At 36.5% G+C, this 22,650-nt stretch overlaps 1 protein-coding gene across 1 annotated transcript in view; it reads right to left on the reverse strand.

Moving 5' to 3' along the window:
- The window catches only part of TMPRSS15 (transmembrane serine protease 15), a 51,459-nt gene extending 36,844 nt beyond the window's left edge, over nucleotides 1-14,615 (reverse strand). Inside the window, exons 1-8 of the mRNA XM_066206772.1 lie at nucleotides 14,514-14,615; nucleotides 14,155-14,222; nucleotides 13,285-13,326; nucleotides 12,788-12,877; nucleotides 10,919-11,061; nucleotides 9,150-9,194; nucleotides 6,818-6,859; nucleotides 4,401-4,520 (exon numbers count right to left, since the gene is read on the reverse strand). Of these exons, the coding sequence (XP_066062869.1) occupies nucleotides 4,401-4,520; nucleotides 6,818-6,859; nucleotides 9,150-9,194; nucleotides 10,919-11,061; nucleotides 12,788-12,877; nucleotides 13,285-13,326; nucleotides 14,155-14,222; nucleotides 14,514-14,615 (652 nt within the window). The remainder of the gene's footprint in view (nucleotides 1-4,400; nucleotides 4,521-6,817; nucleotides 6,860-9,149; nucleotides 9,195-10,918; nucleotides 11,062-12,787; nucleotides 12,878-13,284; nucleotides 13,327-14,154; nucleotides 14,223-14,513) is intronic.
- Between the last annotated feature and the right edge of the window lie 8,035 nt (nucleotides 14,616-22,650).

Raw genomic sequence — 22,650 nt, forward strand, 5'->3', positions numbered from 1 at the left:
TCGAGGCTGAACAGCCCCAGCTCCCTCAGCCTTTTCTTATGAGAGAGATGGCCCAGCCCCCTATTATTATGATTGTTCTTTTCTTCTTATTCTCCTTTATTTGTTCCCTATCTCTTAAGAGACAGTGAGTAAATTCAAACTGGACAGCAAGACTCTGGAAAAAGTTCTTAGGTAGTTCATTCACAGACTAGCAATAGTCAGTGCTTCCTGTGTCAGGAATGAGCAGGAAGAGGGCAAGGACTGGTCCTGTTTCCCTAGAGAACCTCCTGATGCTTCCTCCTTGCAGGGAGAAAGCAGCTGTGGTCAAAGATGGGCAGGGGCATGGAAGTAATTACATTTTTGCCTCTTCCTGATGCCCAAAGAAAAGCTGTAGTTTTTCTCCTAAGGAGACAGGAAATATAATTTGTAGGGACCATTTCCACTCTTTCCCCAATATGTATCTTGCTGTCCACTTCTATTTACTAATGTTCCATACATGGGATGTTATGAGGGCTTCATCCTGTTAGCCTTGAATTTGAGGTGAAGCGCCCCAAACTGGTCAAATCAAGTCCAGGTATTTCACTTGACAGGACTTTTCTCTGCCAAAGGCCACTTCATTACTTTCTGATTAATCTCTCTCAGTGCTGTAGTGATGCTGTGAGGTGAGTAATCACAAAATGATAGTCTAGACATATAATAGCTGCAAAAAGTCTGCAGAAACCCCTCCTGGGATCAGCCTTCAGTCTCCCTTTCTCTACCCCTACATGCTACATGGCTGCTTTACAGCAGTGTCAGTCATCATTACGAGCTGCAACTCAGACTTCACATTTCTCTAGAGATCCTTTCACTGAAATTGCTAGCTGTACTTTGGGTGAAGCCTTTTGTTACTGCACTGCATTGCAGAGCCAGAAAGAAATATTACAGGATAATTTTAATCAATAGAAAAAAAAAAAAAGGGGTGTTCTGTTGTCTTAATCCCTTCTGAGAATTTGAGATTTTACTGAATTCTCTCTAATGCAAGAAAGAGATGACTAAAATTCACTTTTTAATCCTATATTTTGGAACCATTGACATTATGAAATCAGAAATACTAGAGGGAATAACAAGATGAAAAACAAACCAAGTTTTTTAGAGGACAGCAACTCTTTTGTATGCAGGAGCACTTGTAGCATGACTTATGAATTGGTCATAAATCTCATTGTGAAATTCTGAAGAATTTCAGAAGATCTAAACAATTTTAGTTTTCATATGACCACATTAAATTTCTCTAGGAATGGGACAAAAGTGAAACATTAATTGGCAGATATCCCAAAGGTGCATCCGACTTCTTCCCCCTTGTTCCACTGGTTTTATAAAATCTGCTAAGAAACTCGAATACATAAAATTAGAGAAGCTCTGAGGTTTAGGATAGAAAAGACTGAAAATGTAATATAAGAAACATGGACCAACAATTTGTCCTCCAGCCTGAGCTGTTCAGCAATAAGGTTATGAGCCAAAACTGCTGCACTAGTGGTAACTGATCAAATTGCTCGGAAATACCAGGCATCAGTGAAGATGATCAGGGGCAAATCATTCAGCTCTCTGGGCTGTAACTACAGCTGTTTTCCCTATGACACTATCTATTTTTTCTAGTATTAATATTTACTTTATACTTATATTAATAATTTTATTATTTGTACTTATTTACTTTATTTACTACTTTTTTTTAAGTATGCACACTCCTGAAATTTTCAACTCAGTTGTGCTGAAACTAAGAATAACATCCTTGGTCACAAAGGGGAAAACATTCACAGATTATATTTGGTAAAAGTGTGAGGGGATGTGCAAATCACATCCAAAAGCCATGTGCTCAAGAGTCTATGCCTCAGCTGAAAAATTCTACTTAAGCACAATTCATAAATTAAACCACCGTGTGGCCTCCAAGGGCACAGATGAGTCATGTCTACACAGCTTTGACTTCAAGTATTTGAGGTTACTTTTGTATCTACCAATATATAATATCAATTAAATTCTGTCATATATAACAGGTACGAATGTAACATCTTCAATAAAATGTGGATGAAACTTGTAAATTCAGACCTAGTTGGGACATTGACCTGATGGAATGAGCCCAGAGGAGGCCACCAAGTTTATTAGAGGGATGGAGATCTTCTGCTATGAGGAAAGGCTGAGAGAATTGGGATTGTTCAGCTTGGAGAAAAGAAGGCTTTAGGGTGGCATAATTGTGTCTTTTCTCTGAAGAGATCCTACAAGAGAGATGAAGAGAGTCTATTTACAAGGGCTTGGAATGACAGGACAAGGGGAAATGGATTCAAACTGACAGTGAATAGGTTTAGAACAGATATTAGGAAAAACTTCTGGAACAGATTGCTCAGAGACTATATGAATGTCCCACCCCTGGAAGTGTTCAAGGCCAGGTTGAGCAACCTGGTCTAGTGCAAGGTGTCCCTGTACCTGGCAGGGAGTTAGAATGAGATGGTCTTTAAGGTCCCCTCCAACCCAGGCCATTGTGTGATTCTATGATGGTAAGTAAAATGCATTCATTTTTTGAGATGCATTATATTACTTTATGAATATAAGGGCCTACATTTTTCTTATTTAGCAATACATAAAATAAAAAAATAATTAAAAATAATAAGAAACCCACAAATACACCCAATAATATCACTGTCTCAAAAATAAAAGTTATGTTACCTAATGCTTTCCATGAAACTAAGTTCTAGGTGAACCTTAGGACCTTTTGATTTCCTCAACTGTAGAAGTACCAACTCAGAGCCAATAATAATTATGCTCTAGCTAGATGCTGTTGTTATGATAAGTAGACATTTTGATGTGCTTCAGTAGATATACTACCTAAGTATTTTGATGGATATTTTCCCCAAAATGCTCAGCCAAGTCTCCCTTCTGAGCTGACTGCGGTCAGAAAAAGATGTAGGTAATGGGCAGGGAATCTGCAATTCTCTTTTCTTTTTTTCTGACGAAATTACACATGACAGAGAGGTTCAGCCTGTCACAAACCATCAGGATCAAGCTATCAGGTTCTTTAAAAACATAATTGGTCTTTTACTCGCTTGTTTGTTTTTAGACCACAGCATTTCACATGTTTCTGAAAGCTCGAGGCAGACTGCCCTCACTGTTTTCCTCTTCTCACAGCAGAATGGAAAGAAGCTTTCCAGATTTCTAGCACCAAATGCTATATTTAAAAAAAAAAAATAACAGACAAGCAAACAAAACACTCAGGGAGTTAATTGCTCCCATTTCTCCTAAAACATTTGCAGTGTTCTCTGTGAGACAACTTGACAGACTTTTAACTGAGAGCTGAGACTGTGGAGAGCAACGCAGGCAGCATTAACCCACGTTCCTCCCCAGAAAATTGCAGAGCAGTTTGGTAAGGAGCACTGTAGTCAAACTCCTTGGTACAATGATTTCTTGGGGAAACCAGGGAGTCAAATGGAATCTTAGAGTAGAATCACTTCAGTCAGTAAAGACCTCCAAGGTCATTGAATTCAGCCTTTGCCGGATCACCACCTTGGAAACCAGACCATGTTCAGTCATTTCTTGAACACCTTCAAGGATGGTGACCCACCACCTCCCTGGGCAGCCCATTCCAATGCTGGACAAACATTTCTGTGAAGAAATTCGTCCTGATATCCAACCTGAATGTCCCTTGGCACAGCTTGAGGCTATTTGCTCTTGTCCTGCCACTGGTTGCCTGGGAAAACAGCCCGACCTGCACCTGGCTCCACCCTTCTGAAAGGGAGTAGTACAGTGAGAAGTCGCCCTCTGAGCCTCCTTTTCTCCATGCTGAGGCCTCCCAGCTTCCCATATGGCTTGTTCTCCAAATCTCTTTCCCTTCTCTGGACCCTCTCCAGCCCCTGAATGTCTTGTGGTGAGGGGCCCAGAAATGGGCAGAGCCCTCAAAGATAAGACAAAAGCAAACAAATTGACTGGGACTGCAGGATAAAAACTCTTTATCTTAAACTCCAATTTCAGGAGTTTCAGGTCTGTAGTTTCACAGAATCACAGATGGGCTGAGGTTGAATGAGACCTTTGGAGGTCATCTGGTCTGAACATTGTTCGATATCACTGATGCAAATCTTCATATTAAATTTCTAGATTATTTTGTAATTTACATAGTATTTATGTTATTATTATTTCTATAGTAAGCAACAAATTATATAACTTTATATTAAAACAGAAAGACTAATATTTCGTTCTTTATTAAGCATATTCTTAATTAGTGATAATTATACAGAACTTTGTTTCCTCTTGCAAGATAAAGACTATAAAATCACTCTTATTATTATTATTAGTAGAATTGATTTGGAATTCACTGTGCAGTTTATTGCCCATAAACTACAAACTACTGACAGTGTTAAGCACGTTTAAAAAGACTGATTTACAGGAGTTTACATTCTTACCACATCTTTTTTCAGATTCATCTGAACCATCTGGGCAGTTCAAGACTCCATCACAGAAGAAATCTTCGCTAATGCATGTTACACCATCAGCACAGAGTTCAGCAGGTGGCAAACACTCAGCTGGAATAGTAAAGATGAGAACAATTACAGCACAACAGTAATGCAGTCTCCCTACAAACTAAAATTGACTTACATCTGGTTGCTTTACCACAAATTAAGTCAACCACTCTATAGTGTTTTGCAAAACCACATTTTTAGAAGCCTGGAATGAAATATCACATACTAAAAAAATAAATTTGGCACAGAAAGGAGAGAGTTCTCAGAAGTGAATATATTTTGAAACCTATCTTGAAGTAAGGCTGGAAGGAAATTCTCTGTGAATTCCTTTTTATTTCCTTTACACAAATAAACTACTTTTTGCAACATAATAAATGGCATTTTCCAATTTCTTATGCTCAAATAATGTGAGAAAACTATACTTTGGTTTAAATAACAGTTAAAAATCTCTGGGTTTAGCTAAATACAATTTAATTTATTTCTTCAACTTTGACACATCACTCTGTTGCACCTCATCATGCTAAGCAATCTGATTTTTTAACCAGCATATCCTAAAAAAGAGCCTTTAAGACTAGATTCTGAAACACCAGAATTATCAGAAACCATATTCTTTTCAGATTTACAAATTAAATGTATAATTTAAGAACAAATTTCTGTTAGAAGAATACACGAGCAGATCCTTGAAATTGTAGATCTTTATGAATGTCTTTTCCTATACTATAAATATTCATCTGCTGCAAACAAAATCTTTTAGTCTTTAGAGGGTTTTGGTCTTAGACATCTGTAGAATTCAAGTAGGTCCTATTAAACAGAACAGAAACATGCAGCTAAAAAAAACTCTGGAGAACTACTAATTTCAAAATTCTTAAAATTGCATTAAATTCTATAGAACTATTCACACAGTTCCTTGTCTCTTACTTTAATGAATCCTTACAGAAAAAAAGGTCAATATTTCTGATGCAAGAACGAAAAATAGTAATCTGTAAAGTTTCACCTTTTTTTTTTTTTTTTTTTTTTTTTTTTTTTTTTTTTAACAGAGCTGTTAGTTCTGTAATCAGATTAAGTATGATATTCTATTGTGTGTCCCAAACTGACATTGGTATGGGTGTACTGTACCATTTCAAAGTGCTTTACAAAACACTGTCAGTGCTGGCAATGCAAATGTTACAAAGCCAAAATATTTGCCATTTTGCATCCAACTGGAAATTAAAATGAACGAAACATACTCCAGTCCAATGTAGGAGGTACACAGAGCCAGTGAATGAATTTCTGCAGATGACCAGAGACAAAAGTGTGCATTCTAGACCCAAAGCAAAAATTACAACCAATAACCCAGGAAGAGATTTTGCACAAGCCCATCAGGCAGGAAATCATTGTTTACATACAACATGATCAATTCTCAGCTTATTCAACTCAGAAAACTAAACAGCACTGCCACCTCCTGGATTGAAAGAAGTCAACTTTTCCTACTAAAACATTCTGACGTCTCTTCTGAACGGCAAATTGCTCTAAATTTTGCTGTAAGTGCTATATTCAATTAAATAAGGGCAGTAAACACATAAGACTTCAACACATTAGATTGCTTGTAGATATCATATGTATTTTACCATGTAAGAAGGCTGGAGAACGTTTTAAAAGATTCAAATATCATCAGCTTTCTGTCCATTGGAAGTCATACTTTGCTATCAGATTGCTTATTTTATTTCATTTTCCTCATAAAAGTAAAGAAATAATATGGAAAAAAAAAGAGCACCTAGTATTAGTGTCAATGTGTGCATTAACATGCGTAACACATGCAATATTTTTGTACCCTGCACAGTCTTAGAAGTTCCTTCACTTTGAAGAGGTCTCCTTGGTCTAAAGTAAACCTGCATATCCTGAATTTTCAGGATTGGAATAAAGGGATTGAATACTGTTAAGAGAGACTGTACACGAGCAGTGCAATTTTGCAATCTCAGATTGTTCTATGTAACCTCCCTGCTCCTCCACACACAGTTACTCACCCACTGCTGTTGAGGATTTGCTTTTGGTGAGTAGTCCTGAACCTCAACAAACACAACCCAACATTAGAACTCTACTTCTTGCTCTCTGAGAGCACCTCTGTGGTTGCTTGGGCAGAATTAAGCAGCAGTTAATCTGCTTTTATATCTGCGTTATTTGCTCCCCACACTCCAGGTAATTATATGGTAGTGCCAGTTTGAGGGCTCGGTCCAGAAGCTCAAGTATCACAAAAAGCATAAGAAAAAAATATGTGAAACCCAAGTATTTCAATAACCTCAAAAGGTTTATTTCCTCCTTCTGCCTTCCTCCCACTAAAATAAGAGCAATGCTTTCTTGTCTTCCTTTGTAAAAGTTCTTACCTGAAGTTGGTGTCAGGGAACTTGTAATTAAACTTGTGGGATCTGTTGAAACAAGAAAAGTTATGACAACCTCAACATTAGGTAAATGTACATTTTCTGACAAATAGCATTGCTCTACAAATCAAGTTAAGAGTTTAAAACCTATCTAGTGTTTGTCTATTTGCATACAGGTGCATATAAATATACCGGTGTGTGTACATAGTTACACATGAACAAATGCCTAGGTAAATAAGCAGATTTGTGTTAGTGATTGTAAACTGCAAGACATTCCGGAAAAATGGAATGTGTATTTGTGATTGCTCCAACAGAAGTTCCACTTCATTGAGGATGCACCTGGCATTTACAGCTCCCAAACAGTCTTTTTTCTTTTCCTCTCTGAAATTACTTTAGCATCCCTGTTTACTATTTTTACTTTCTAAATTAAGACTCAAATATGTGAGTAGGACGATGACATCTTCAACTGAAAACAATCCTCATGTCACTGCAGGTACTGGATCCTGTACCTCAGTTTTTAAGACAAAGAGACTGAAGGAATAAAGGGGGAAATACAGTGAGGCTCTCTCTATAGTTTGTCACCCATCAGTTTTGTGGGCAGAAAATGCTGACCACTAGCCATCACCAATGTACTTTTGTTAGATATTCCTGTGTTCCCAGACCTAATGCACAAACTTGCAGGATGATTTTCCACCAATTTTTGATCAAAACATGCTTATTTAGCAAATACTATTAGGCTAAACTAGATCATTCTGGTTATGGCGCATTCTGTGTCAGCAAATTTAAGGACACAGTTTCTTTGGCAGAGAGAGAGAAGTGCAAGGAATAGATGTACTGTTCTCACAGCAGAGAAGAAAAAGCTTAATTCATGCCATCACAGGTTTTTGAAGAGTTATACATGCACACACACACACAGATATATATACACCAACATATCTACTGGTATATATACATATACTTTTACTACAGCATAACCAATTTAGAAGGAATTAAACATTCCAAGACCTAAAACTAGATGCATACAGGAGCAAATAGTTCTAAGAAAACAGTTATCAGGGAGCTACATCTTGAAAACTGTTGAAAAATTGTAATTGCTACAGATTTTCCCAAAAGGGCATGCACATGTTGACAACAAAATCTGCAAAGGAAAACACAGGACAGTGATAGAAGTAGCAATGATATAAACACAACTACTAGAAAAATCTCACTAAAGTAACAGGTTGAGATGGCAAAGGATGTTTTTAGAGACAGCAGAGCCATAACCCTGCACCCAGCAGGTGTAAATGTACCTGGTATGGTACATAGGTATGTAATGACATTTGGACTGAAACAGAAAGAATAAGGAAGTAGAAAATATTGACAAAAATACAAAAATTACCTCAAGCAGGCTAAAGGCCAAGAGAAAAGTTCACACCAGGAATATGGTTGCCATTCCAGCTTTGAGTACTGACAATTCCCAACTCCATTCCCCTTTCCTTAGGGGCCTCCCTCTATCTCCAAAGTTTTACTTGAGGATGATTAGCAACATTGAGCTTAGAACCAGTGGAGCATTAAGATAGCATACCAGAGGGAGGGACAGAAAGGGGAAAAAACTGAATGCTAGCAGTTTAAACTGTATTTTTGGAGACAGACTAGAGTACTTGCACACTTTGGACTATACACATTATTAGGCCTGTAACCAAACTAATAATAACTCTTTCATTACTATGACTGTAATTAGAATATCAATAAATACTTCTCTCCTATATTTATAGGGGCAGTTTAGCTTCTGGTCTGGTACTCTGCCCTGGAGAGTTTGTATGTGATAATTTGCATGCAGTCCGTGTGTGACTACCTGCATCTAGTGCTATAAAGCACTAATTTTAATGTTTATCTCTCCGGCTGACTTTTGGCAGGCTTGTGAGACCAAAGAGTTTTGCCTGCTTCATGTCTTACCATCGTAAAACTTCCAGGGATGGTGGAAGGAAAATCTGTCTGTCAATATTTCTTAGTAAATCAATAACCACAACATGAGAGCAGGACTCCCTAGCCTGATCTACCTCCCCAAATCAGCAAAAACTTCAGCTTGCAGCTCATCTGGTTAATTGAGACTCAGCTTTTGGTTTGATACTCTTATTAAGCTCCTACAGATTTTGTACAGACTTCAGATCACTCAGTGCCTTCTCAAACAGTCAGAAATGGCAAAAGCAGCTAATTAGCACTGAAAGGACCCTGGCAGTCAAGCCCCAGCTACAGTCAGAGCAGCTTTACTAAGCTGTATGAGCTGAACAGCAAGTCCTATTTTCCTTCATCTTGTATTGGTAACAAAAATAGTGCCTGTTTTGTGAAAGATACTGACCTGATGAGGTTAAAGGCTTCACTGTAGTAGGATTTTCAACAGCTACTGGAAGAAAGCAAGTTCATTATAAACTTCTTTTATAGCACAGTGTCTAGTTTCAGAAGACAGATATAAAGATTAAAAAGAAATCACCTGTGACTATTTCTCATTGAATCACTATCAGTGTCCTGCTTCCCTCCTTTTGCCTCATCCTGCTCCAAATCTTTTTTCTAACTCCATGATATTCCCAAGGAAGAAAGATCCCAAAAAATGAGTTGAGGTTATGAGGTTTCAAAGCCACTGTAGCTCCTTTCAATCGTCAATGCCTACTGATGGTATTGCATACAGAATACCTTCACCTGGGTAATCTCTCTCGAGGCTTTTTATTCTATACAGATTTACAGAGCACCTGTGCCTTAGAGAACAGTATTTAGAAGAGATGAATGAGTTAAAATTAACCTGGGACAGTTTACAAGAAAGTTACTTTTAATCACTGTGAAAACTTGTTTCAAGCAAGTCACACCTGTGTAACACCTCTCTCCCTCTCTGAAACAGGAATGTGTCTGGCAGAATATATTGATATACACAATGCAAAAGTGCCACATACGATTGTGATTCTGAATTAGTTTCAATTATTTTATTGAAGCACTCCTGGTGGAGTGGACAGGTGATATCTCATGTGAAAAGAGGCATTTTAATGATCCACAGCAGTAAAAGTTTGACTACTTCAAAGTTCATCAATGGTTGAACCTTTTAAGAAGCCCTTCATTATATTTTTGGTGGCCTTTTTGAAGTATAATGAGCAATTTCCACAGTGTTGTGTGGTAATTTGGAATAAACAAGTTGTAAAGAGAACTAAATATGCCCAGAGTCTGAATTTAGCCTTTGAATACTTGAAGTACTTAGCAAAAAAAATGCAGCTTTTAGGGCAGAATAAGAGACATTGCACACCAGATTCTCACTCCTCAGTTTCTACTTAATAGTAACTCCAGCAGGTCTTCAAATATCAGCTAATAAACTTCGAAGAATTCAGATTGTTTTTTAACCTCATCCTCAGCGAAGGGCTCTTTTGAAGCTTTATTCAGGTAAAAAGAAAGAAAAAAGGATTCCCATTGATCTTGAAGGGCTTCCATTTAGGTTTTGATAAATTTTCAAGTACTTACATAAAATATCTGTATATTTGCAGAATTTAAAGCTACCTAGTCCTTAAAGCCCTGTTCCTTTTTCCCCCCACTTACATTTGCCTAAGCTCTACAGGAATATGGAGCCGGTTCGCTGAGTGTGCTTCTCCCAAAGCAGTTTGATTTTCTTCCTGACACATTTTCAGTAAATGAGTCTTTACTCCCTGCAAGTCTGAGCCCTTTTCTTATTCTTTAGCAGAACAAAATTGTAACTGTATTTACTTATGAAACAACATGGTTGGGGTTTAATTGCTTTAATTAGAGGGCTAAAGAATTACAAATATTCTGCTTCATAAGAGGTGAAATTGAGTGATTTTCATGGGAAACCACTACTTTGTCCTTTACTCCCTCCTTAGGGAATGTACAAAATACTGGCTCATACTTTCCAGTAGAAAAGGTTGTAAATTGTTCTTTCAGCTGCTACTGAAAGTTATGTAATGGGGGAGGAGGGCATCCAAGAGAAAAAGTAACAATCTAGTTGCTTCTGGGAGCCAAAGCTTTTACTCCTGCTACCTGTAGCTCTTAAGGATTTGTAGAATCAAGAAAAAAAAACCCTAACCCCTGCCTCCCCCCAAAAAAACCTCAAACAAAAACCCGTACTAATATTACCTGTTATTTGTATGCTGTTCACATCAATTTTCAAAGTCTCGGTAGGATTAGGGTTATTTGCAAGGACACCCGAAATCAGCTCATTTTCCACTTTCACAACTGGTATCATCTGGGTAAAATACAGAGTGAAGATCACAACCACACTAGCAATACAAAACAGAGAAGTTAATTAGTTATTAAGTTGATTAAATAAATCTGCTATAAGACTTATCATCTCATCAATATTTTGTTCTAACACTGGGTCCATTGGCAAAGGCAGATTGTTTTTTTAAATATTGGCTGGCAAAGATGACATCAGGTAACATCTCTTAATCATCAGGTCAGTTTGAACCTTGGAGAAACTTCGTTCTTTCTTTATCTACTCTTATTTGCACTGATGGAAAAAAAAAATCAACAAAAAAACCAAAGACAACATTCATTTCAATTGCTGCAATGGGGCTGAACTTGAGGAAAACTAAAGTAGCTTAACTTGTTCAACAGGTCTATTAGTTTTAGCCCTAAAATATTGAAGGTGAACCCTGAAGTATTGTGAAAATTGCATAATGATTTCATGGGACAAAATATAATCCAAAGTAACCATTTCTATAAAGCAAATACCATCTGTGGATTCTGCATTTTTGCAGATCTTCTGTGTGACTGCCTGCATTCTCATAAGGAAACAGTGATGGCTGAAAATAGAGATATTTAGAAATTGTGGTTAATCTGCATTTAGCTTCGAAGAATTTTATCCAGAGTGTTTTGTTTGTTCTCTCCCATCTCTTCTAGACACTATTATGAAATTTTATGTTTGTAACTAGAGTAAGGTAATGTTGAAGTATGAGACTTGCCAAAGATAAAGGTTTCTTCCTTTTAGTTAAATTTAGGTGTAAACTATTTTTTGTCCTTAAGCTACACACTTGCAACTGACTTAGTAGTGCTCTTTGTAAGGAGTGATTAATCCTGTCATTTTGCTGAGCATAGTTTGCAGTTTGCAATATGTAAAAAAACTCTCCTTCTTGCATATTTCTGATAACCTCTGGGCCATGCTGAGCAAACAAAAGCTTTTATTGCTGCTCTTGTGACTCAGCAGCATTGTTTCATGGGTGAAATGCCAAGCAGATTGCCTGAAGGGGTAAAGACTTTTTAAGTGAAAAGAAAGTAATGTCTGAGACAAAGTTATTCAACGCAGAAGTGAAGACAAATCCTTACTGATGTATTAAAAAGATCCAACATTCAGAAACGTCAGACTTTTTGTGGTTTCTCTGATTGTTGTGTCAAGATACAGGAGTGGAATGAATTTTGCCCAACATAGATATTAATAGTGTAGATATCTAGGTTCCTATTGTGGTTGATGGAAAAAGACAAGCTGTTCTTTGGCATATTTAGTCTTCTCCTAAAAAAGGCATCTAAATTGACCAGATGAGAAAGCTAAAAACCCAGTATTGACAAAGACAGTCTTGAGCAAACCACTCAGAGATATCTCCATCTTTAATGCCCAAATTTTGATTAGAATAGTCCCTTTTGTTGTGCAGAATCCAAATTTCCTGAACGGAAATTATGTAATTCTTCATAAAGTGATAATACTCCACTTTCTAGCTAATTAGGGTTATGTCATCACTTTTCCAATCAAAAGATTGCATCAATTCGAATCTGCTTCCCATTACTTATTAATATTCATGGTCAGCAAATATCCCAGTATCTTGTCGGGGTTTTTTTCAAGGACAATCACTCATATAAACTAAAGTCCTCTGCATATTTATCAACTTTATATATTTACATATTTATCACAGGAACGTGTGCTAGCACAGAACTATTGATCTCTTTTCATGTATTGCGTACTTTAATTTTCTGGGCTTACCTATGAGACAGGCAATTATACCATTAATTTCTCAGGGTTCTTCTAGAGTCTTGATCTTTTGTCCTCTGTGTTGTTCTTGCCTATCACAGTGTGTCATCAGACTTGACTTAAAACTTGAGTTTCTGGTAATGACATGAGATCTGACCCCAGTTTAAGCAGTTTTACACAAGCAAACTCAGCACAAATCTATATATTTTCCTTTCTAGATAGTTTCTTATCTTTATAACTCTTTCATTTTTCTTTCTAAATTGGCAGTCCCAGGCATTATATTTATATATATATATATATATTTTTTTTTTCATCTAATGCTAAAGGCAGTTTTTAGAGAAAAGATATATCCTAAAGTTTCATCCTGTTTAGAGGGCCTTATCCAAATTCTAAAAGTGTTTGTGTTTTTTTTTTTTTTTTGTTTTTTTTTTTTTTTTTTTTTTTTTTTTAATCTATTCATAATCCACAGAAGAATTGCTTAAATTAGTATCATCATTGTCTCTTGCCCATATTTTAAGTAATCTCTTCTATAAACAATTACCCAGTGTCTGACATGAATCTGTCATGGTCATCTTCAGATTTCCTGTAAAATGAAAAGCAACAATTTAAAAAAAAAAAAAAAAAAAGGAAAACCACAACTAACACCACATGGTTCCCATTGAGATTGTAATGTATTGGACAGGATGGATGCACATCCTGGAAGTGTTTAATAATGAGAGATAGCGTTACATGTGCTTTGCTGAATCCGGGCTTTATTAAGAATAGTGCATATGGAATTAACACCACAGACCTGGTTGTGTAACCTGGACATTTTTGTCAATTGGCCTTCAGTAGGACAGCCAACACCCCAGGATATTGAAAATGAGGTTAAACAAGCTTTACTAAATGAAGCAGATCTTGCTGTACTGACTTTATGGAATCTTTAGGACACAAGCTGTAGCTTTTCCTGGTGTCAAATGAGACCCTCACTTGCTAACACCCTAAGGAATATGAATTAAGTGGATTTGTATCCATAGGGACATATGAGTACCTGAGCCTCCAGGCTTATGCCAGGAGATCTCTAAACTGAAATTTCTTCTAGATAGCAAGGACTGGCAATCCTGCAAACAGCACCTTGGAAAAAAAAAGTACTCTCATAACTCTTTAAAATATAGAATTTTTGTGGATAGGTCTTGGGGCTCAGCCTTGCTGATTTGGCCAAGGCAGGGAAACACATCAGCTTGAGAAAGAAGGTTGCCCCAGGAAGCACACTGGTGTCAAACTGAGCACAGTAGCACTTGGAAGATGCAAGATGTGAAAGGCATAACATGAGGTTCCCAAGGACATCTTGAAAATCAAAATCCTTCTGAGAGAAATATCTAAGTGAGGGCTTTTGATATTTATTTTCAAAGTTTAATTGAGCTGTACTTACTTGAACCAGGAAATTTCACATCTTTCAAATTTGTATTTCAAATCACTTTCTTGAAAGATATTTTGTATCTATATGAAAAAGAGAAATCTTGAACCAATACAATAATTAAAAATACACACATTCTCAAACAATGGTCACGGATTTAGTACTAAATAACTTTTTCTAGCCTACATAAGCAAGGTGTTTCTTTGGTGATTCACTGATTTTGTCAAATAAGGAATGTATTGAGTTCTGACCAGGCTTAGGACCTGAAATATCTCCTTTTTTTAGAAAGTAAAAACAATCAGCAGCAGTTAATGTTAGGGAATTAATATACCTACAAATACTCTTGAATTAACCACAAGATGATAGGCTCTTACCAATTTTTCGACATCAAAGGCGAGGACTTTGAAATCAGCTGATGAACTGTTTTGTAATGTTGGAGTGAAAGACATGCCAGAGACTATTTTAAATATCCCCATATAGCCATGAGTATTCACACCTGCTTGAGCTAGATAATTAGAAATAAAGGTGTTTTAATTATATAGAAATAAATGAAAAATATTACATTGGATTTTATTTCACATAGATCATCAATACAATAACTTCTAGCATTTTTTGTTACTTTGCACTCAGACATGTTCTGCCTAGTGCTGAGTTTAAAGAAAAAAAATAGACTTTCTTTGATGTTTACAATAGTTATAACTGTAATCATATTTTTATGAATACTATTTGCCCCTCAGTCTCATTACTTTTAATTTTGTTTTAGATGCTGTTTTCCAGCAAAACTGTGAGAGCATAAAAGATACAATGGTATGTCCAGTTATGTCTAACATAATGGACAGAGATACATGGGAAGGCAAAAAGTGAATTATGACTATTTTGCATGTTATAGATAAAAATTATTATGTATTATTACCTCACACTTTCCATATTTGTGTTGTGCTCTTTTTTATATGTGTAAGCTGGTTTCAATGAGAGCACTGCAAACATCCAGTGTCAGAATAATTAAACTATTTTTGACCTGACCTTTCTCACCAATACATATATAAAATTCTGGGAGAAAATATAAAGAAATTAGACAACTGGTCATTGCTGCAAATATAATCTTGGTTTTAATATACTACAGGACATGAGGCATACCTAAAGGAACTCATTACACATCAAAAACATATTTCTTCACTGTGTAACACACTGGAAATTCTCAGCAAATATCTGAATTAAAGTTGATTGAAAGGAAATGCGTTTTGTTTGCCAGTTGCAGTACCAGTGGTATTTTAGGGTGTGTTTGAAGGCATTAACATCAAAGCAAGTTCCAAGAGAAAAGCAGATGTCAGAGACTGAAATATTATAGTTCATAGCTTAAACATTATTGTGAAGGAGTTTGGCCCATTATAGCAAAACTGCATAAAGAAGCTGTTACCACCAAAGCCCTCTTTTCCCTGAAGAGACCTCCTAACAGGAAACTGGGCATTCCCACCTGGCCTAACCGTATATTAATCCCTTGGATTCTATGTTTTTCAAGAAAACCTCACCACCAGGAAAAAGATCAACAGGATTACATTGGGATCCACTTAGTACTGATATTTTCTACTTAATCTATCTCCACCTCCACCCTTCCAATCCCCCCTTTCCTATTTCTTCCCTTTTTTTTTTCTCTCTATCCCTCTTGTTTAGTGTTAAATAAAATCCATGCTGTTGACTTTGGCACATGGTCTCATTTGCACCTTAATTTCGGCAGAAGCATTTACAATAGTTTTAATAACTCAATCATAACAGGAGAAAGCAATAAATACTACAATGAACAGTGTATGATGGAAGGCACACAATAGTGACACCAATTTAATATCAACAAGTAATAGCAGACTGCTTTGAGTTTCTCTGAAGGCTTCTCTTTAAAACAATTGCAAACCTGTTTAAAAATATTTCTAAATAGCAAAAGCCTTCTTTAATTATTAGCTATGATTAAAAATATTTTATAATCATATTTGTATATGGATAAACTTTTGCCAGTTTATCTTCTAAAAAAAAAGTAATTAGGTTAAAGCCTATCTCTAGATTCAATAATACACCTTTTTATTTTACTGGAGTGTGATAACATTCTGATAAGAATGTTAGAAAGTTGGTAGGTGGTGGAGTTTTTAAAATCTGGGAAAAAAACATTGACAACTGAAAGAACATGATATTCTGACAAAGTGGTTTTGGTTGTTTGTTTTTATTTTTTTAATGTAAGTCTTTCAGAAAGTTTAGTCTTCATGAAAATTTAGTCTTCAGAATGAAATGGTATGGATTTTTGGTTAATGAAAGGAGCAAAATCATCAGTGTAGCAGAATATTCCTTCAGCAACAAAAAATCACTTTGAGACTCTCCCCTTTAGCTCCATATCCTTCACTTGTTTTAGAGCCCTGAACTGGATGCAGTCCTCCAGGTGTGTCCTTCCCAGTTGACTTATATCCACAAGATTTCTTAACCAAAATTTTAATTCCATTTGAAAATCATAAAACATTGTTATTTTAATTTAGTTTGCTTTGAGTATCAGAAACTTCTTCCATCACATTCCGAGCACTGAGTAAAGATAAAGACTAAGAGTCACTTTATCTGAGCTTTACATGGGGCTGGCAACTGACTGATGCAGGAGCTCTCTCACACCAATAAATGACTTAAAATATATATTTTTTAAATAAAAAATTAATAGATTCCAAGAGATGGGCCTCACAAACTCTAGATTATTAGTCTTTCAGTGGATTATTTGTCTTCTGACTCAAACCTCATACATGGAGAAAAAGGCAAAAATTCACAGTTTTCTATATTACCTTCACGAGTTGATGAATATGGTGGAATAACCAAAGCTTTGTAGCTTGGATTGCATCTTAGGGACCTTTCCCAAAGCCTAACCATGAAAATTATTTTATATGCCTTCAGAGCATGATTCCAGTGCTGGGTTTTTTTTTCCCTCTTTTGTTCACATCAATTTCCAGGGGAGAAGAACACATGAACCCTAAAACACCACTTCCCCTGCTCCCAGCATTAAAAGCATAGCATGAAATAGAATAATACGATTACAATTGTAAGAGCACTGTCTTCAAAGTCTAAGGAATTCCTAAAGGTCCATAGCTAAAGGCTGGTTACTCACCACGTTCCAGCTCCTGGATTGATAACCAAGAAACTACAATCAGTCCAACACAAACACACACAAAAATTGCAAGCAGAGAAGCAAAGAAAATCTCATAGCTACTTAGAAGAACATATTTCTTATCAGATGTTTTTTTCAGCTTCATTTCTGTCTCAAAAACTTCTGCGAATCAAGAACTGACAAAAGACACAGTCTGAAAAGGAAGGCAATAATCCACCTGAACAGATATTTATAGGAGATGCTTGTAAATTAATTACACCATAAAACTTCACTGACATAGGTTCTTACATTTCTGAGCAGTCATAATCATGCACAGGATAAGCAAATAAGAGGGAAAGAAATCCACTCAGAGGGGAAGCAGGGAAGATGATGTCTCAGACAAAGAACAAGCAAAGCCACAGAAATGTAAGTTTAGACACTGAATTTGAACATTTTTTTTTTGTAATTTGATATTTTTAAGTGACAATATAAAATACTGCTGCCAAATTTATTGCTTATACAGTTTTCTTTTTCTAATTCCTCACAAGGGCAATTGTGAGGGCAACACTGAAAGCTGCATCTTTCCTAGTTCTGCTTAGAAAGTTGCTTTAAAAGTAATTTTATTTATAAAGGAAGTGCTGGGAAATGAATTGTTTAGTAATGTGCCATAGCTCAACAACGTGTTCAGCACTGAATAGTAATTCAGCAGCACAAATTTAATCCGTGTGAGGCATGGTTCTCTGACCACAGAACTGGAGAACTAATCAGAGAAGGCATTATGAAATGTATGCTTGTTTTGTATTTTCTTTCCAGGCATAAATGTGCCGTGGGATGCAAGCCCTTGATAAAGTTAAAGCACTGTAGATGGCCAGAGCTGCAGCCTTAGTAGAGCAAGAGTAAATTAAACAGGCAGTGTAGCAACCAGTATAACTTGGTCATAAATTGGTTATAAATTTGATTATAAATTTAATCTGTCAAAACTTTGGAGCTTCAGAAAAGTGAAGTCATACTGATTCTATGTTTTGTGCCCTGGGAGTTACTGTTTTTGACTACCAATCAGAGTGCTAAGAGTGTCATACCAGATTTGTGGTATGACACTCTTCCTTGTGGAGAATCTGAGCACACCAGCCCTATTCCTGCCTGTCAAAGGAGAGGGAAACTTCTGAGTCAATCTTTGGAAGAGTGAAGCTCTACCTATCTGTTAATTGACAGAAATGGAGATAATATAAATTGGGAAGAACTGGGAAAGTGTTGAAATGAGACTCTAGGATGACATAGCAGTTCTGTGTCCAGTCTTTGGGAACAATGATATTTGAAAGTATTGCCACACAAATGATTGGATATAATTGGACTAAATCATGATCAAAATCATGGCCTTACAGTAGGATCCTCCTTTTAGTGTAATATCATACCATAATGAAATCAATATAGTAATCTTTCACCTTACTTAAAATAAATATTATTTACTTAAACCCAAAGATTTTAAAACAAAGTTCAGTGCAGATTAATCATACTGCCCTCACAGAGAGAGAGAGAGAGCAAACTGACTCTGTATCTTGCAAATGGATGAGATCTCTGGGTTGTCATGCTGGATAGAGTAGGAATTGCTTTTGTAGATATTGTGTATCACAGACACACATATATGAATACAAATGTGTGTAGATATAGATGTATACTTATCACCAGACCATATTTGTAGTGCTGAGCACTGCTGAACTGTGGCACAGTAGTGTCTTTGTAACTTTTTGTGCTTTCTCAGCAATGATTTTAATACCCTTCATTTTGAGGGGTTTAAGTTTCTACATATTTTTGAATACTGACTCTATCACGCAAATTGATGATGCCTGTAAATAATTCACTTTGCTCAGTTACACGTGTTAGGTTTTCCCACACCTAGCAGAGTTGTGCTGTTATAGGGAGCAGGGGAAGAATATGAAAAGGAGGGAGTGACAGAGAGCTGTTATGGACTGATCACAAGCTCTCAGTCCCCATCTCCCTGCACCACTATACGGCTATAAATTACTTTTGCCCTGTTCTTTTGAAGAGGGCACTGAGGAATCTTCTGAGTGGGAATCTGGCAGCCAGGTGAGGTTAAGTCACTGCCATTGTCCATGCTATCTGAAACAATACTAGTTTAGTCCTGTCTAATTCCTAATCAAATATTTTTTGTAACAAATCTGAGGAGTTTTGTGCGGATGGACTTTGGATTCCTCTGTCCTATTTTGTAGAATTTCACTATTTGTATCATTGACACTATATATCACTAATAAAAGACAAACACTATTACCCAAAGGTGCCACTGCATTTTAAATTCTGAATTTATGCTCTCATGGTGAAGAGATTAGCCCAGAGGAGTAAAAACTGTGGCCACTTACAGTTCACACAGATTGATTACAGTCTGGCCAAAGACATAATTTAGCATGGGTAGTCTCAAGTTGGAGTTGTGACTCCTACAAATTAACTCGTTTGCTGAACAATTTTATCAAGCAATAATGCCATGATAGTAATAATTAATAGGCAAGCCCTGGACACTAAGCTTATAGTAATTAAGAGTGAGTTCTTGCATTTAATTTTTTTTTTTTTCAAAATATTACAGTCTGTTCTAGTATGAGCTGGTTATAAAACAATATTAGGACCCATGTTTCTACATTTTCATTTGTAAAACTTCAATATAAGGGGAGCAGAACTCAACAGTGTGCCAGTGCTTGCTTGCTATCAGTCAGGAATTACAGAAGCAGAGTGATTAATGCTGGAAGGGACCTATGACAAGCATCTGGTACCACCTCCTGCTCGAGACAGGGTTAATTGAAATTAGATCAGGCTCTTTGGGCCATGTTAGCAAAGTCTGAATACTTCCAAGGTGGAAGACTCCATAGACACTATGCATTGACTCTTTGCATAGTGATTTTCTTCCTCCCTCTGTGTTTTATTGGAATATCAGCTGCTGCAATTTGTGTTTGTTGCTTCTTGAGCTTTTCCTTTGGAATTCTGAGAAGAGTCCATTTGCCTTCTCTGCAATCATCCCTTAGATATCTGAAGGCAGCAATTAGACATCCCTATCAGCTTGTCAGCCTCAGTCAGTACTGGGACATTGGGTCATTTCACCTCAGATGCTGGACTTTGGACTTGTTGAACTTGGTTGAACATTATGAAGTTTATTCCAGGCCATTTCTATGCCTCTTAATGATAAGCACATCCTGTGACTGCAAACTGCCCTCTAGACATTGACTTCACTTGCTTCTACTTTTATTCCTCATTTAATTACTTTTCTCCTTCATTCTTCTTCTGCAGTCTTAGTTGCATTTTTTTTTAAGTATTTGGCATAATTCTAACATTTAGTTTTCACTTTAATTTCCTCTGTGGATTGATAGGGCTTTTGAAAGTTGGATTTAGTTGGTTTGCTACATGACTAAACTGATAAAGTGGTATAAGACATTAAGGAAAAGAGTGAGCATTAACCACTGTTACTAACAGATTATTACCATCTACTGCAAGTTGTGAATATTCACAAGTCATGGACACCCTGCAGCAAAGAAATTAATCACCTAAGGAAAGAATGCAAAATTAAAAATAACAAATGAGATTACTCCATTGAAACTAATAAAATCAGTTGCATGTTATTTTCTAAACTCTAGTTTTAAGATACTACATATGAACTATATGATAAGGTAATGCAACATGATTTTTAAATACTTTAAATTATATAAAGGCAAATACTCTATTGATGTGATAAAACCCAGAGAAAGATGTCAACATATTTAATATTGATAATTGAGCTTTTTTTGTAATTATTACTATAGCCATACAGGTGAAACTTCAGGTTAGGTAATTTTTAAAGAAATAGGCCATTGACACTCTAGAAATCTAACAGATTCACAAGTTAGGTGATTTATACTGCATCCATATCTGCAGCCCCGCAGGTTTTGTAGCCTTATTGGGCTGCTTTTATTTCCTTGTTTGATCAGTCTCCAGCACAGGCTGAAAAGACTGCTGACATAGGAGGAGAGGGGATGTTGTGCTCAGATAATTCCTCTAATACCAAGACTATCACAAACATACTTAAAGCGTGACATTGCATTAATAGCTAGCACTTTGTGGGAAAACATTTTGTCACCCCCACAGTGAAATGAAAATCAGCTTTCTTATGGCAGCTCTTACCAGTTGTCTAAAGTCCTTTGTCCCTTTCCCTGAGCAGACTTCCAGAGTGGGAGATAGAAAATGAAAGTGAAAGATCTACTGTGAAAGTGCAGAAACAGACTATGAGCTACTTTCACCCCTGCATTTAAAGGAGAAGTTTAAAATGGAGATCATATGGAAGAACAATTTCCCAGTAATTGTAGAATCATATAATGGCCTGGGTTGAAAGGGAACTTAAAGATCATTTCATTCCAACCTTCCTGCCATGTACAGGGACACCTTCCACTAGGCAAGATTGCTCAGAGCCCAAACCAACCTGTGCTAATGCCTCACCATCCCCGAAGTAAAGAATTTCTTCCTAATATCTGATAAAAACATATAATCTTTCAGTATGAAGCTATTCTCCCTTTTCTTGTCACTCCAGGTGACTTCTAAATAGTCTCTCTCCATCTTTTTTCTTGGCCCCCTTCAGGTACTGGAAGGCTGCAATGAAGTCACCCCAAAACCTGCTCTTTTCCAGGCTGAACAATGCCAATCCCAATTCTCTCAACCTTTCCTGATAGGACAAGTGCTCCATTCCACTGATCACCTTGGTGGCCCTTCTCTGGATGTGCTCCAACAGGTTCATGTTCCTCCTGTGCGAGGGACCCCAGCGCTGGATTGCAACAATGCCATGTTACAAAAAAAAAAAAAAAAAAAAAAAGAAAAAAGATGAAAAATATCCATGGCAGTGGTCGTTCAACTGTGAAACTTCATATGGAAGGAAAAACATGGACCTCATTTATGAAACAAGTTATCAGAAATTTTAGTTAAAAGTATTTAATTCTTTGTGTAATTCATTATTAAATGTTGCTGACTAAAAGTCACATAATATACAACACTAATGTGTTATTCTCTCTTCAAAGATCTTCTCATTCATGTTTGATCCAGCAAGACATAACTTGGCAGAGGATTCATGGCAGCAGAGGAGTACACAGTCTTTTCATTCACCCTATTTTCACCTGTTTCCAGGATAACCCAACTTGGAGGACATGCTGAATCTTCTGTTTTCTGGAATGCTATTTCTTATCCTGAGCTTCTTAGAGAAGATCACAAAATTTTAAAAGTGCATGCAGTATTAAAGATGTCAGAAATGAGCAATGTTATTCTCTTTAGTTTGGATTAGAGATGGTAAGACAACAATGCTATAGAACACAAAAGTGTTGAACAAATTTGGGAATACCTGTATTTTAACCAAGAGAAAAGATGAAGGAACAGTTCCTCCATTT

The sequence above is a fragment of the Chamaea fasciata genome, unplaced genomic scaffold (assembly GCF_029207755.1).
Source record: "Chamaea fasciata isolate MVZ Bird 193981 ecotype frontalis unplaced genomic scaffold, bChaFas1.0.hap1 SCAF_2, whole genome shotgun sequence".
NCBI lineage: Eukaryota > Metazoa > Chordata > Aves > Passeriformes > Sylviidae > Chamaea > Chamaea fasciata.